The sequence below is a fragment of the Semicossyphus pulcher genome, unplaced genomic scaffold (assembly GCF_022749685.1).
Source record: "Semicossyphus pulcher isolate SPU_LCO1_2020_fin unplaced genomic scaffold, fSemPul1.0.p SCAF_2, whole genome shotgun sequence".
In the NCBI taxonomy this organism is placed as follows: Eukaryota; Metazoa; Chordata; class Actinopteri; order Labriformes; family Labridae; genus Semicossyphus; species Semicossyphus pulcher.
Window position 1 is genome coordinate 20,489,073 of NW_027211693.1, and position 14,971 is coordinate 20,504,043.

Genomic DNA, 14,971 nt, shown 5'->3' on the forward strand with positions numbered 1-14,971 from the left:
GGTGCGTTATCATTCACGTCAACTATCTTGATGATGACGCTTTTTTCTGTTGTAAGCGGAGCGAAACCTTTATCCGATGCTTCAATTTCAATTTCATATCTGTCCTTCTCCTCGTAATTTACTAAACCTTTAACAGTAATCTCGCCTGTTACTGGGTTAATATGAAATAGGTTTAATATTTTTTGATTCATACTGTTACTGAACGAGTAAACTATATCTCCGTTTTGGCCCTCGTCTAAATCAGTTGCATTGACTTGTATGACTGTTGTACCTACTGGAGCATTTTCATCAAGCATCACAGAATAAACATCTTGAGAGAAAACAGGCGCGTTATCATTAATATCCAAAACATTAACCAGAATATTCATGTTGCCAGATTTCGGAGGTTTGCCTCCATCCAGTGCGGTCAGTAACAATGAGTGTGTTACTGCTGTTTCTCTGTCTAAAGATTTTTGAACAACTAATGTTGGTATTTTACCGTCTTCTCCTTTATCCTTAACTTCCAATCGGAAATGATCGTTGCTGTTGAGTTTATACTGCTGAACAGAGAACTGACCACTGTCTCGATCCCTTGAAGGTTTTAGCTGAAATCTTGCTCCGGGCAACACAGACTCTGAAATCTCCAAACGTTTCTCTTTTTCTGGGAAAGTGGGAGAATGGTCGTTAATATCCATTACCTCAACTCTAACGTAGTGCACCTCCAGCGGGTTTTCTAGTACTGTTTTCAGATTTATTAAACACGTTCTGCTCTGTGCACACACCTCTTCTCTGTCAATCTTTCGGCTCACATACAGGATGCCATCGTTTTGATCCACGTGGAAAAGGGGGTCCGCTGTACTGGAAACAATCCGATACTTCCTGTCTTTCAGTGAGTTTTTATCTAACCCCAGATCCTTTGCTATATTTCCAACCACAGTTCCTTCGTTAACTTCCTCGGAGATTGAATATCGTATTTCCGCTGCGGCAGCGCTCCACAAAAGCACAGAAAACACGCAGCCCAGCAAATATCCTCGCGCTCGTGACAACGAGCTTCTTTGTTCCATGGTTAAACCCGAGATCATCAGTAATCCATCACAAGGACAATGTCTACGTTGCAAAAGCACAAGGCAACTCTTTTCTTTATGTGAATAAGTATTCACCTATATCCAGAATTTGGGGCAAACTGCCCGTTGAATGAAAATAACCACAGAAGTGATGCTGCCAGTATCGAAGTGAGACTGATTTGAGGAGGTGGAACCAAAAAGCAATGACGTCAAGCTCGTGCACTGCTGATTCTTTACATTACACTGACACCATGCGACCTTATTTCAAACTGCAGACATTTAAAGGATGGTCTTCACATTATCTCTATGATGATTTGATTTTGAAGCCATAGCAATCATCTGCCTAAACTTACCCTCCTCAAAATCTCTTGGCACTTAATTGAGCCTGTAACAAGTGAACACAAAACTGCCTCAAAGAAGATATAAAAGAAAACGTTGTAAAGGTCGTACATATCATTAGTGAATAATGTTTAGGATCTAATACTGAAGAAGCTATAATTACAATACCAGACGAAGCAAAAACGTTCAGCACCAAGGACAGCGATTGCTTTGTGTTGAGTGTTGTTTTTCAGAAAAAGCACGCTTATCTATTGGACATTTGTCAGTTTACATTTTCTTGTCTGCAGTTCTAAGTGATCAAACGGGTGTAAAATGTGGACTGTGTTTACAAGAGTGAACAGTGTGGCAACATACGTTATCAACATAAACCTACAACGAGATACTGCAGCGTTTAAAAAGAGCAACCAGCATTGTTATTATCATAGACTAAGAGAACGTTCATAGTGTTTAAACGGGCATGAAGTCAGAGTGTTTCTAATACTGTCGATACAGTTATTGACAGGGTATGTGACCAGGGAAACTTGTAAGTAATGTGGTTTTCAAGTATTCAAGTCAGCCTAAGTGATCCCTCTCACTACAGCTGCAAATGCGTCTTAAAAAGGGCATAAAAACATATTGCGGTTGAAAACCAGGGAACCAACAAATACAATGTAGACCTATGCAAAACGCTATATTCAGGAAGGCATAGTTAATGTTTTCTTTACCAACAAAACAGGTAGTCAACTCACAGTTTGCACTTAAATATGTCTTACCTCTCCAGACGGCCTCCTCCTGTCAGGGAGCACTAGTGTATTAGCGTGGCTGCCCGGAACTATAGTAGATCCTATACTCATTCTGGGTCCCACTAACATGTAGCGTTTGTCTCCAGATCTGTACTGGATGCTGTGACACAGTGTCCCGTCATAATTAGTCTCTTGTAGATATTTGGAAGTATAGTCTGTGGATTTGGAGCACTGCATTGCAATCAGCACGATGATACTGATGAGAAAAAGTGCTGAAACTGAGCCCAAAGTTATCATGAGATAAAAAGTCAAATTATTCTCCTCGTCATCCTTTGTTGCACTTTTAACATCAGAAGCAGCAAATGCCTCTTTGGGCTCCACGACTTTGACAATGACAGTAGCTGTTGCTGAGAGGGACACGTTCCCATTGTCTTTGACCAGTATGACCAGTTTATGCTCAGCCTCGTCTGTCTCTGTGAACGAGCGAAGTGTTCTGATCTGTCCTGTATAGCGGTCCAAAGTAAAGAGACTGTGCTCAGTCACTTCCTGCAGTGAAAACAGTAGCCAGCCGTTATATCCTATATCAGCGTCATAGGCTCTGACTTTAGTCACCAAGTGTCCTGCGTTCACATTGCGGGGAATCTCCTCCACACCTTCAGCAGAACCGTTGGAGCTGACTGGATACAGGATGACTGGAGCGTTGTCGTTCTGATCCAGAATGAACACGTTCACTGTGACGTTGCTGCTTAGTGACGGAGTTCCAGAATCTGTGGCGACAACTTGGAAGTGGAACGTTTTCACTGTTTCAAAGTCGAAACTTTTCAGCGCCAAAATATCTCCACTTTCAGAGTTAATATTTAAAAATGAAGCCAATTTATTGTCTTCGCTTCCATCTCTGTGAATATGATAGGAAATAAGTGCGTTGTCGTTCTCATCACGATCAAAAGCTTTAACAGAAAACACAGAGGTGCCTGGCTCATTAGCTTCAGTCACATAGAAAGTATAAGGACTCAGTGAAAACTCTGGACTGTTGTCATTCACATCTGACACCACGACGCTTATTGTCTTTTCAGACGATAGTGGAGGATGACCAGTGTCTTTTGCAGTTATTGTGAGGTCATAATGTGACTGTTTCTCTCTGTCCAGAGGTGTTTTGGTGACTAATGAATACATTTTATCTTTCAAAGATGGTGATAAAGCAAAAGGTACATCCTCGCGTATCGAGCAAATAACTTTTCCATTGAGACCAGAGTCCAGGTCATTGACACTGATAAGGGCAACTGTAGTTCCAGGTCTGGAGTCTTCAGGGATGGAACTTGAGAAAGAGGTAACTTCAATCTCAGGTGCGTTATCATTCACGTCAACTATCTTGATGATGACGCTTTTCTCTGTAGTTACAGGAACAAAGCCTTTATCAGATGCCTCAATTTCAATTTCATATCTGTCCTTTTCCTCATAATCTATTAAACCTTTTACAGTTATTACACCTGTTAATTGATTGATATCAAACAGATTTAATATATTTTGATTAATACTCTTACTGAATGAATAAACCACATCCCCGTTCGGCCCTTCATCCAAATCAGTTGCATTTACCTGTATGACTGTTGCACCTACTGGAGCATTTTCATCGAGCATCACAGAATAAACATCTTGAGAGAAAACAGGCGCGTTATCATTTACATCTAAAACTTTTACCAGAATATTCATGTCGCCAGATTTCGGAGGTTTTCCCCCATCCAGGGCCGTAAGTAACAATGAGTGACTTTTAGCACTTTCCCTATCCAAAGATTTTTGAACAACCAATATTGGTATTTTACCATCTTCTCCTTTGTCCTTAATCTCCAGACGGAACTGATCGTTTTGACTGAGTTTGTACTGCTGAACAGAGAATTGACTACTGTCCCCATCCCGTGCGGCTCTTAGCTGAAATCTTGCTCCGGGCAACACGGACTCGAAAATCTCCAACGTTTTCTCTTTCTCTGGGAATGTGGGAGAATGGTCGTTAATATCCATCACCTCCACTTCAACATAATGGACCTCCAGCGGATTTTCTAGCACTGTTTTCAGATTTATTGAACACATAGTGCTCTGTGCACACACATCTTCTCTGTCAATCTTTCGGCTCACATACAGGATGCCATCGTTTTGATTTACATGAAAAAGAGGGTCGGCATTACTCGAAACAATCCGATACTTCCGTTCCTTAAGTGTGCTTTTATCTAACCCCAAATCTTTTGCTACATTTCCAACCACAGTTCCTTCCTTAACTTCCTCGGAGATAGAATATCGTATTTCCGCAGAGGCAACGCTCCACAAAAGCGCAGCAACAACGCAGCCGACCAAATATCCTCGCGCTCTTCTTGTCTCAAAGCTTCTTTGTTCCATGGTTAAATCCGAAGACATCAGTAATCCATCACAGGATCAACAATTACGTTGTAAAACAGAATTCAGCCCTCTTGTGTATTAAAATATTCACTGTCTTTCCACATCGCAGAAACGACGGCAAAAATAATCTTACCAAAGGCAATACGAAACACAGAAAATGCTGTACTAACATGGAACTGAGAATGTTGTCAGGAGGTGGAACCTTTATGCAATGACGACACAACAAGTTCGTTCACTGCTGACTTTTTACATTATACTGACACCATGCGAGCTATTGTCTCACTGCAAGAAGTCTGAGGGTTTTAGAACATTATTTAAATGGTAAAATAGTTTGTAGCTAATGGGTCTCTCTAAGCAAACGTCGGGTAACTAGAAAGAGATAAAGAGATGGATAAGTGTTGTACCAGTTTAAACAAGCAAACTCAAAATGTCCTTAAACACAAAACGCATATAATGTCCACAAATGTTCTTACTTTATTTTAAGTTGCATCAATTTATTCTACGACATAACGCCGGTATGTCTTTCAATGTTCGTTCTTTTTTTAGGTTCATTGTTTGTGAAATCCAACAAACATTTCAGCGAAGCCATGGACAGCGATCACTGACTGCAGTTCTGTGTAGCTGCAGTTGGAGAAAGTTTTTTATTGCACAACATTGGACCATTAACTGCGGTATAATTTATTTAGCCATTATTTATTCAAAATATTATCATGTATTTATCATGCTACGTACATGGTTTGCCTTAAGTGATTTTTTTTATATCATGTGTAATCATTTTATTAACATTCGGAAATGTGAAATGCTTTCGAAACGACTAAAACAGTTTTATATCACTGTTAATGGTATAAAGGTAAGAAATAAAATCGAAACATGTCTTAATAACGACAAAGGATCACAACTGCAACATTAAAAGAAACAACAGCCAGCTGATTCATTGCTATACATTGCGAAACAATACCACAACCTCTTGGAATTCTCAAATCTAGTATTCGTGTAAGCAAACAAACAAATCTAAAAGCCAGCAAACGAGGCACCATTTTCCCAAATCTCCCCATCTGCTATAAATGTACTTAATATTTGGATAATTTGAAATATTGACTTTCATTCACTGACAACAGAAAATGCAGAGTGCAATTCAGGGACCGCAATGTTTCCCTGTCCTTTACCAAGTTCCATTATGTGGCAAAATTTTACAACCACTTAAAGATGGACTCTCCACATAGGGTAGGAAAGGGACTAAAAACAGTGTACAGGATGACTTTGTCAGATTGAAACAATACTAACTGTATCTGAGAAAATTGATGGAAAATTTGAAGATATTGGTTGTTAAATATGAACATTTTCCTCATGTCAATGAAAACATACATTTAGAAAAAAGAAAACGAAAAATATGTTTGTTTTAATGGGCCTTACCTCTCCAGACGGCCTCCTCCTGTCAGGGAGCACTAGTGTATTAGCGTGGCTGCCCGGGACTATAGTAGATCCTATACTCATTCTGGGTCCCACTAACATGTAGCGTTTGTCTCCAGATCTGTACTGGATGCTGTGACACAGTGTCCCGTCATAATTAGTCTCTTGTAGATATTTGGAAGTATAGTCTGTGGATTTGGAGCACTGCATTGCAATCAGCACGATGATACTGATGAGAAAAAGTGCTGAAACTGAGCCCAAAGTTATCATGAGATAAAAAGTCACATTATTCTCCTCATCATCCTTTGTTGCACTTTTAACATCAGAAGCAGCAAAAGCCTCTTTGGGCTCCACGACTTTGACAATGACAGTAGCTGTTGCTGAGAGGGACACGTTCCCATTGTCTTTGACCAGTATGACCAGTTTATGCTCAGCCTCGTCTGTCTCTGTGAATGAGCGAAGTGTTCTGATCTGTCCTGTATAGCGGTCCAAAGTAAAGAGACTGTGCTCAGTCACTTCCTGCAGTGAAAACAGTAACCAGCCGTTATATCCTATATCAGCGTCATAGGCTCTGACTTTAGTCACCAAGTGTCCTGCGTTCACATTGCGCGGAATCTCCTCCACACCTTCAGCAGAACCGTTGGAGCTGACTGGATACAGGATGACTGGAGCGTTGTCGTTCTGATCCAGAATGAACACGTTCACTGTGACGTTGCTGCTTAGTGACGGAGTTCCAGAATCTGTGGCCACAACTTGGAACTGGAACGTTTTCACTGTTTCAAAGTCGAAACTTTTCAGCGCCAAAATATCTCCACTTTCAGAGTTTATATTTAAAAATGAAGTTAATTTATTGTCTTCGCTTCCATCTCTGAGAATATGATAGGAAATAAGTGCGTTGTCGTTCTCATCACGATCAAAAGCTTTAACAGAAAATAGTGGGGCTCCGGGGCTGTTATTCTCGGTGATGTAAAATGCATAGGGGGTTGTTAAAAACTCTGGCCTGTTGTCATTTACATCTGATACTACGACGCGTATGGTTTTTTCAGTTGAAAATGACGGGTCACCTGTGTCTTTCGCAACAATTGTGACATCATATTTGGAAACACTTTCCCTGTCCAAGTGGTGCTTTGTTACAACAGCGTACATGTTTTCTTGTAAGGAAGGAGATAAAGTGAAAGGAACATCTTCATTGATTGTGCAGATGACTTTACCATTAATTCCAGAGTCTAAATCACTGACACTAATCAGAGCCACTGTAGTTCCTATCTTCGAATCCTCCTTGATAGAGCTAGATAATGACGTCACCTCTATCTCAGGAGCATTATCATTAATATCAATGACAGTTATTACAACACTTTTGTCAGTTGTAAGTGGAACTTGTCCCTTATCAGAAGCCTGAATGTCAATTTCATAACTTTTACTTTTCTCAAAATCTATCTGACCGGTTACTTTGATTTCCCCTGTGTTAGCGTCGACACTAAACACATCCATTAGTTTTGAATCAACTTCATTACCAAATGAATATATAATTTCTCCATTTGCTCCCTGGTCCAAATCTGTGGCATTTACCTGAATCACTACAGTGCCCACCGGGACGTTTTCTCTCAGTGAGGCAGAATACAACTCTTTAGTAAACACCGGGGAGTTGTCATTAACATCAAGCACATCCACAATTATGTCTATAGCGCCAGATTTCGCCGGTTTTCCACCATCAACGGCTGTCAGACGCAGCTTATGTTTCCCGGCTGTCTCTCTGTCCAGCTGCTTCTGCACAACCAAAAACGGTACTTTCCGGTCCTCGCCTCTGTCCTTGACTTCTAACCGAAAATATTCGTTATGGCTGAGTTTATATTGCTGAATGAAAAACTGGCCTACATCTGGGTCGCGCGCAGCCTGTAGTTGAAATCTCGCTCCTGGTAAGGCCGACTCAGAAATCTCGAGCTTTTTCTCTTTCTCTGGAAAAACAGGCGAGTGGTCATTTATATCGACTATTTCCACTGCTACGTAGTGGATCTCTAGTGGGTTTTCTAACACGGTTTTCAGATTGATCAAACACGGGCTGCTCCGGTCACACACCTCCTCCCTGTCTATTCTTCTTTTCACATACAAGATACCGTCATTCTGATTGACCTGAAACAGGGGTTCAGTTGAGCCTGCTACAATGCGATATCCTCTGTCTTTGAGTGCACTCTTATCTAGTCCCAAATCCTTAGCTATATTTCCGACGACGGATCCATCCGGAACCTCCTCAGATATCGAATATCTAATCTGTGCAGAAGCTCCGCTCCATAGAATATCCAAAACCAGCATGAAGGCAAACCAACACTGTCGCTCCCTCCATGCGGTGCATCCTCTTTGTTCCATGACTCAAAGCAGATAAAGAACAGTCCAGTAACTACACCGTTATATTAGTAAGACTTATTGCGTCATATTTGTAAGCGATGTCCTTGGAAAAACTGCTAAACAAAAAACACAGTCTGTGCTGCCAATCGCTGTCTATGCTCAGGGATGTTGTGTGAGCAAAATGTAAGGGCTCCGTCGAAATAAAGCTCGTGACGTAAAATGATGCTGAGAATCCCTGAACTACACTGACACCATGTGTTGAAACGGTTGTTTACCCACCTTACAGAAGTGGTGATTTAACAGCTTCTTAGACAATCTTTAGTTGGTCACGACAACCCGACATTGGAAATGAATTAGTAAATGTTGCAAATTACTGCTTTGCATAGTTACATCATGTGCCAATGGAAACCTGAGGGTTTCCCTTCGACATATTGCTCAATACCTTATTCAAAAGTATTCTTTGACCAAAAATAAACATCAACACAAGCGTTTGTTTTAATGGGCCTTACCTCTCCAGATGGTCTCCTCCTGTCAGGGAGCACTAGTGTATTAGCGTGGCTGCCCGGGACTATCGTAGATCCTATACTCATCCTGGGTCCCACTAACATGTAGCGTTTGTCTCCAGATCTGTACTGGATGCTGTGACACAGTGTCCCGTCATAGTTAGTCTCTTGTAGATATTTGGAAGTATAGTCTGTGGATTTGGAGCACTGCATTGCAATCAGCACGATGATACTGATGAGAAAAAGTGCTGAAACTGAGCCCAAAGTTATCATGAGATAAAAAGTCACATTATTCTCCTCATCATCCTTTGTTGCACTTTTAACATCAGAAGCAGCAAAAGCCTCTTTGGGCTCCACGACTTTGACAATGACAGTAGCTGTTGCTGAGAGGGACACGTTCCCATTGTCTTTGACCAGTATGACCAGTTTATGCTCAGCCTCGTCCGTCTCTGTGAATGAGCGAAGTGTTCTGATCTGTCCTGTATAGCGGTCCAAAGTAAAGAGACTGTGCTCAGTCACTTCCTGCAGTGAAAACAGTAACCAGCCGTTATATCCTATATCAGCGTCATAGGCTCTGACTTTAGTCACCAAGTGTCCTGCGTTCACATTGCGCGGAATCTCCTCCACACCTTCAGCAGAACCGTTGGAGCTGACTGGATACAGGATGACTGGAGCGTTGTCGTTCTGATCCAGAATGAACACGTTCACTGTGACGTTGCTGCTTAGTGACGGAGTTCCAGAATCTGTGGCCACAACTTGGAACTGGAACGTTTTCACTGTTTCAAAGTCGAAACTTTTCAGCGCGGTGATGTGTCCGTTTTCACTGTTTACGTTTAGGAATGAGGCAAGCGAATGTTCTCCGCCCCTGTATCTTAATATATGATAAGAGATAAGAGAATTACTGCCCTCGTCATCATCACGGGCTGTAACTGATAAAATAGACGCTCCCGGGTTGTTATTTTCCGTTATGTAGAAAGTATACGGGTTCTGTGAAAACACTGGGCTGTTATCATTCACATCTGATAAATCAATTTGTATAGTTTTATCTGATGACAGGGATGGTTCACCTGCGTCTTTACCTATAATTGTTACATCATATTGCGCTTGCTGTTCTCGATCCAAAAGCACTTTGGTAACTAGAGAATACATGCTACTCTGTAACGAAGGAGTAAGCGTAAAAGGAAGATCTTGGCTTAGATAACAAATAACTTTTCCGTTGAGACCAGAGTCCAAATCTTTAACACTTATCAACGCCACGGTGGTTCCTGGTTTGGAATCTTCTGGGATCGCGTGCGAAAAAGATGTCACCTCAATCTCAGGTGCATTGTCATTTACGTCAACAATATGTATAACAACACTTTTGTCCGTTGATAGTGGGTGTATAGCTTTGTCGGATGCCTGGACGTCAATTTCGTATCTGCTGCATTCTTCAAAATCTATTTCTCCTGCCACAGTAATGACTCCAGTCACTGAATTCAAATCAAAACGTGAACGTGCTCGTGCATCCACGTCATTTCCAAATGAATATACAACCTCACCATTTGGACCTTCATCTAAATCTGTTGCGTTAACTAGAATAACAGTTGTACCGAGGGGAGAATTCTCTTTAAGATGCACAGTATAGGACTCCTGGGTGAAAATTGGGTTGTTATCATTGACATCCAAAACATTAACAATTATGGTCATATTGCCTGATCTTGGAGGTTTACCTCCATCGATGGCCGTCAGAAGTAACACATGGGTCTTGGCAGATTCTCTATCAAGTGGCTTTTGAAGAACTAAACTAGGAGTTTTACGGTCCTCACCACGATCTTTCACCTCCAAACGAAAGTGTTCATTGTGACTCAACTTATACTGCTGAACGGAGAATGAACCACTGTCAGCATCACGCGCAGCTTGTAACTGAAATCTAGCGCCTGGTAATGCAGATTCAGAAATCTCCAATATTTTCTCATTTTCAGGGAAGCTCGGTGCGTGGTCGTTTACATCAAGAATCTCCACTGCTACATAGTGGACCTCTAGTGGGTTTTCGAGCACAGTTTTTAAGTCGATTACACAAACCTTGCTTCGGTCGCAGACTTCCTCTCTGTCAATTTTTCTATTCACGTACAAGATACCATTGTCTTGACTTACTCGAAAAGGAGGCTCTGTTGTGCCGTACACAATACGGTACCCCCTTTCTTTCAGTGTGGTCCTCTCAAGACCCAGATCCTTAGCAATATTTCCAACCACAGTTCCTTCGGTCACTTCCTCGGAGATAGAATATCGGATTTGTCCCGACGCTTTGCTCAAAACCGTAACCAAAACCACGATGTAGACAACCCATCTCGTCCGCTCTCCCCGTGTCTGATGTAGTCTTTGTTCCATGATGTGAAAACGAAACATTCAAAATTCAAACATCTGAAAAGAGCTATGCACGTACACTAATGTAAAATTCCTCCGCCACGGTCGTAGTCATAATCCAACCATTGTCCAACAAAGTACTCGATTTTTACAGCTTGATCGTGATTTCAGGCTGTTTCCGCGCAATAGGCTCTGTCAGTAATGGCTTTAGAAGAAGGGGATGGGTCTGGTGGTTATGACGAAAACATGTTGTAGGATTATTTGTTGTTATACTGACACCGACTGATCGAAATTTGTATTGCAGTGTTCAATTTGAAATAATAGGAGAATGTGTTTGAAGAGGACCTTGCGCGAAAAAACAGCTTTTTAAAATCAGTGATTAAAAGCCGTCTCACATTGTCCCACTTATAAGGCAAAGATGAGGTAAAGATAGCCATGTACATTAATTTAACAGACTGTACATAAATACATTAACTCTTACATTACATTATAATAGCAATTATTATCGTGTTTCAAACGAGAGTGTGGTGTTATTGCTGTGGAATAGAGACTTGCCTAAGACATATTCAGCACCACGGACAGCGACAGCCTGCGCTCAACAAACGCAATGTGCTTTTCCTGCCACAAACATAATTATTGAACTCAAACAAACAAGATAGTATAGCCATCTTTCTAAAACAGAGTGCCAAATATCGGATGCTGTGACTGAAGATTTAAGCGATTAAGCATCCTATGTATGTTAGAAGTAGTCGATAGATTTCAGCACCATGGACAGCGATTTCAAGAAAACCCGTAGCCCTATCTACCACGTCATTTGTCTCCTTAATTATCACGCTTTTCGACAAAGGATGCAACATACTTTTTAACATGATTATCTAACAGTATTAGAGACAAGCCACTTCTGTCTTCATGATAACTATGTATGTTCATTGGCAAACCTCTTCGCCCATATGCTCCAAATAAGAGGACAACGTCGTTCTTTACTCTCTCGTCTTCTGAGAGAGACAGATGATTACTTTCTTTACATTATAAAGAAACACCTCAGTCGTTCATGGCGACTAAGCAAATTTTAAGGTGTACATGAGGTAGTCGGTAGATGAGATAAGCTTAACAAACATTGTCCACCACACAGCACCACTTGCAAATAACAATAGGAAGCTTAGACCAACATGACTGTATATTAAGATGGCATTCTGAAATAGGTTCTATTCAAAACATAGTACACCCTCGAGTCGGTCTAAACATTTGAAATTTTGAAACCACAATTGTGAAACACATCTGAATAGAAGATGTCACCCTTGTTATATGAAAGTCTTACCTCTCCAGACGGCCTCCTCCTGTCAGGGAGCACTAGTGTATTAGCGTGGCTGCCCGGGACTATAGTAGATCCTATACTCATTCTGGGTCCCACTAACATGTAGCGTTTGTCTCCAGATCTGTACTGGATGCTGTGACACAGTGTCCCGTCATAATTAGTCTCTTGTAGATATTTGGAAGTATAGTCTGTGGATTTGGAGCACTGCATTGCAATCAGCACGATGATACTGATGAGAAAAAGTGCTGAAACTGAGCCCAAAGTTATCATGAGATAAAAAGTCACATTATTCTCCTCATCATCCTTTGTTGCACTTTTAACATCAGAAGCAGCAAATGCCTCTTTGGGCTCCACGACTTTGACAATGACAGTAGCTGTTGCTGAGAGGGACACGTTCCCATTGTCTTTGACCAGTATGACCAGTTTATGCTCAGCCTCGTCTGTCTCTGTGAATGAGCGAAGTGTTCTGATCTGTCCTGTATAGCGGTCCAAAGTAAAGAGACTGTGCTCAGTCACTTCCTGCAGTGAAAACAGTAACCAGCCGTTATATCCTATATCAGCGTCATAGGCTCTGACTTTAGTCACCAAGTGTCCTGCGTTCACATTGCGCGGAATCTCCTCCACACCTTCAGCAGAACCGTTGGAGCTGACTGGATACAGGATGACTGGAGCGTTGTCGTTCTGATCCAGAATGAACACGTTCACTGTGACGTTGCTGCTTAGTGACGGAGTCCCAGAATCTGTGGCGACAACTTGGAAGTGGAACGTTTTCACTGTTTCAAAGTCGAAACTTTTCAGCGCGGTGATGTGTCCGTTTTCAGAGTTTACATTTAGGAAAGACATGATGTCATTTTGACTTCCTTCTCTCACAATATGATATGAAATAGCTGCATTGTCATTAACATCATTGTCCTTTGCGCTTACAGAGAATATTGACGCACCAGCAACATTATTTTCTGTCAGATAAAACTGTAATGGGTTTTGGGAGAAATGTGGTCTGTTGTCATTGACGTCTGATATCTGAATGTTGAGAGTTTTAAAAGTCGATAAGGGAGGTTCACCACAATCTGTGGCTTTAATTGTTATTTCATAATGTGACACCTGCTCTCGATCCAAAAACTCCTTAGTTACAACTGAGTAAGTGTTCTCCTTATAGGACGGTTTTAACTCAAAAGGTACGTTGTTGTTTATGCTGGAAATAATTTTTCCATTGACACCGGAGTCTTTATCCGTCACACTAAGTAGTGAAATAACTGTTCCAGGTTTTGAATCTTCAGACACTGTGTTTGACAGTGATGTGATTTCTATTTCTGGTGGATTATCGTTGACGTCTTTTATCTTTATAATGACTCTACATCGGCTTGTTAATGGAGGTGTCCCTCTGTCCAATGCCTGGACATCGAGTTTATAAATCTCTGATTCCTCAAAATCCAAAGCTCCTTTCAACTTAATCTGTCCACTTAAACTATCCAACTCAAAGATCTCATAAACTTTTCGAGCTAATGTTTTGCTGAGGCTGTAATCGATCTCCCCATTAGTCCCTTGATCTGGATCTATTGCATTCACTCTTGTTACAGTAGTACCAAGAGGTGCATTTTCATATATTTCTATTTGATAAGTATCCTGACTAAACGTTGGTCGGTTATCGTTAATGTCAAGAACAATAATGGAAACATTTAGTGTTCCTGATTTTTGAGGTTTACCTCCATCAACTGCTGTTACGATTAGCACGTGTTCATTCTTTTGTTCTCTGTCTAAAGATTTCTTTAGAACTAAAAATGGTGTTCTCTCCTCATCGCTTTGACTTATTTCTATTTCAAAGTGATCATTAGACGATAATGTGTATGTACGAATGGAGTTAATTCCAGCATCAGGATCACGGGCCGCGTGCAGTTCGAAACGCGTTCCGGGGGTTGCGTGTTCAAATATTTCGAAATGTTGTTCCTTCTCAGTAAAACTGGGTGCGTAATCATTTACATCTGTTATTTCTACCACGACATAGTGTATTTCCAACGGGTTTTCAACTAGGATTTTCAGTTCCATTAAGCATGCACCGCTTCCCTGACACAGCTGCTCTCTGTCGATTTTCTTACGGATCTGTAAGGCACCATTGTCCGGGTTTACCTCGAAATATGCGTCCTTAGATCCAGACACAACACGGAACCGTCGGTCAATCAAAGATGTTTTGTCCAAACCAAGATCCTTTGCAACATTTCCAACAAGGGTTCCTTCTTTCATCTCCTCGGGAATAGAGTACCTCAATTCAGCAGAAGCTTGCTTTCCAAAAATCAGCAGTAAGAACAAACAAAAAGCAAACCAAACGTAGTCCTCTGATCGCGATCGCCCTTGCCTTCCCATCGTTATGCCACAATATATCTACCCACAGGAGCCTGTTTCTGCAACAAATCAAACGTGCATATCTGACCCGTTTAGCATTAGCATTACATTTAAAGAAACTCACCAAGCGGTCTTATTCGACTCTCATTCTCAAATCATATATATCCTCTGCTGTGAGGTACCGAACAAAAGCTTTGTGATGGGAGGGACCAAGTCTTTTCCGGCGTT

General features: G+C 41.3%; 4 protein-coding genes across 4 annotated transcripts; all 4 read right to left on the reverse strand.

The window, feature by feature from the left end:
* Positions 1 to 1,401: 1,401 nt before the first annotated feature.
* Positions 1,402 to 4,492, reverse strand: LOC138597803 (protocadherin alpha-3-like). The gene is made up of 2 exons (XM_069669324.1): positions 2,135 to 4,492; positions 1,402 to 1,428 (listed from the first exon to the last, which is right to left on the reverse strand). The coding sequence occupies exons 1-2, from the start codon at positions 4,490 to 4,492 to the stop codon at positions 1,402 to 1,404; spliced, it is 2,385 nt and encodes a 794-aa protein (XP_069525425.1).
* Positions 4,493 to 5,384: 892 nt separating this feature from the next.
* LOC138597804 (protocadherin alpha-8-like) lies at positions 5,385 to 8,212 on the reverse strand. The gene is made up of 2 exons (XM_069669325.1): positions 5,906 to 8,212; positions 5,385 to 5,390 (listed from the first exon to the last, which is right to left on the reverse strand). Exons 1-2 carry the CDS (start codon positions 8,210 to 8,212, stop codon positions 5,385 to 5,387), a joined length of 2,313 nt encoding a protein of 770 aa, XP_069525426.1.
* Positions 8,213 to 8,552: 340 nt separating this feature from the next.
* LOC138597805 (protocadherin alpha-3-like) lies at positions 8,553 to 11,115 on the reverse strand. Its single transcript, XM_069669326.1, has 2 exons — positions 8,755 to 11,115; positions 8,553 to 8,561 (listed from the first exon to the last, which is right to left on the reverse strand). The coding sequence occupies exons 1-2, from the start codon at positions 11,113 to 11,115 to the stop codon at positions 8,553 to 8,555; spliced, it is 2,370 nt and encodes a 789-aa protein (XP_069525427.1).
* Positions 11,116 to 12,328: 1,213 nt separating this feature from the next.
* Positions 12,329 to 14,764, reverse strand: LOC138597806 (protocadherin alpha-8-like). The gene has a single exon (XM_069669327.1). It carries the CDS (start codon positions 14,762 to 14,764, stop codon positions 12,329 to 12,331), a length of 2,436 nt encoding a protein of 811 aa, XP_069525428.1.
* Between the last annotated feature and the right edge of the window lie 207 nt (positions 14,765 to 14,971).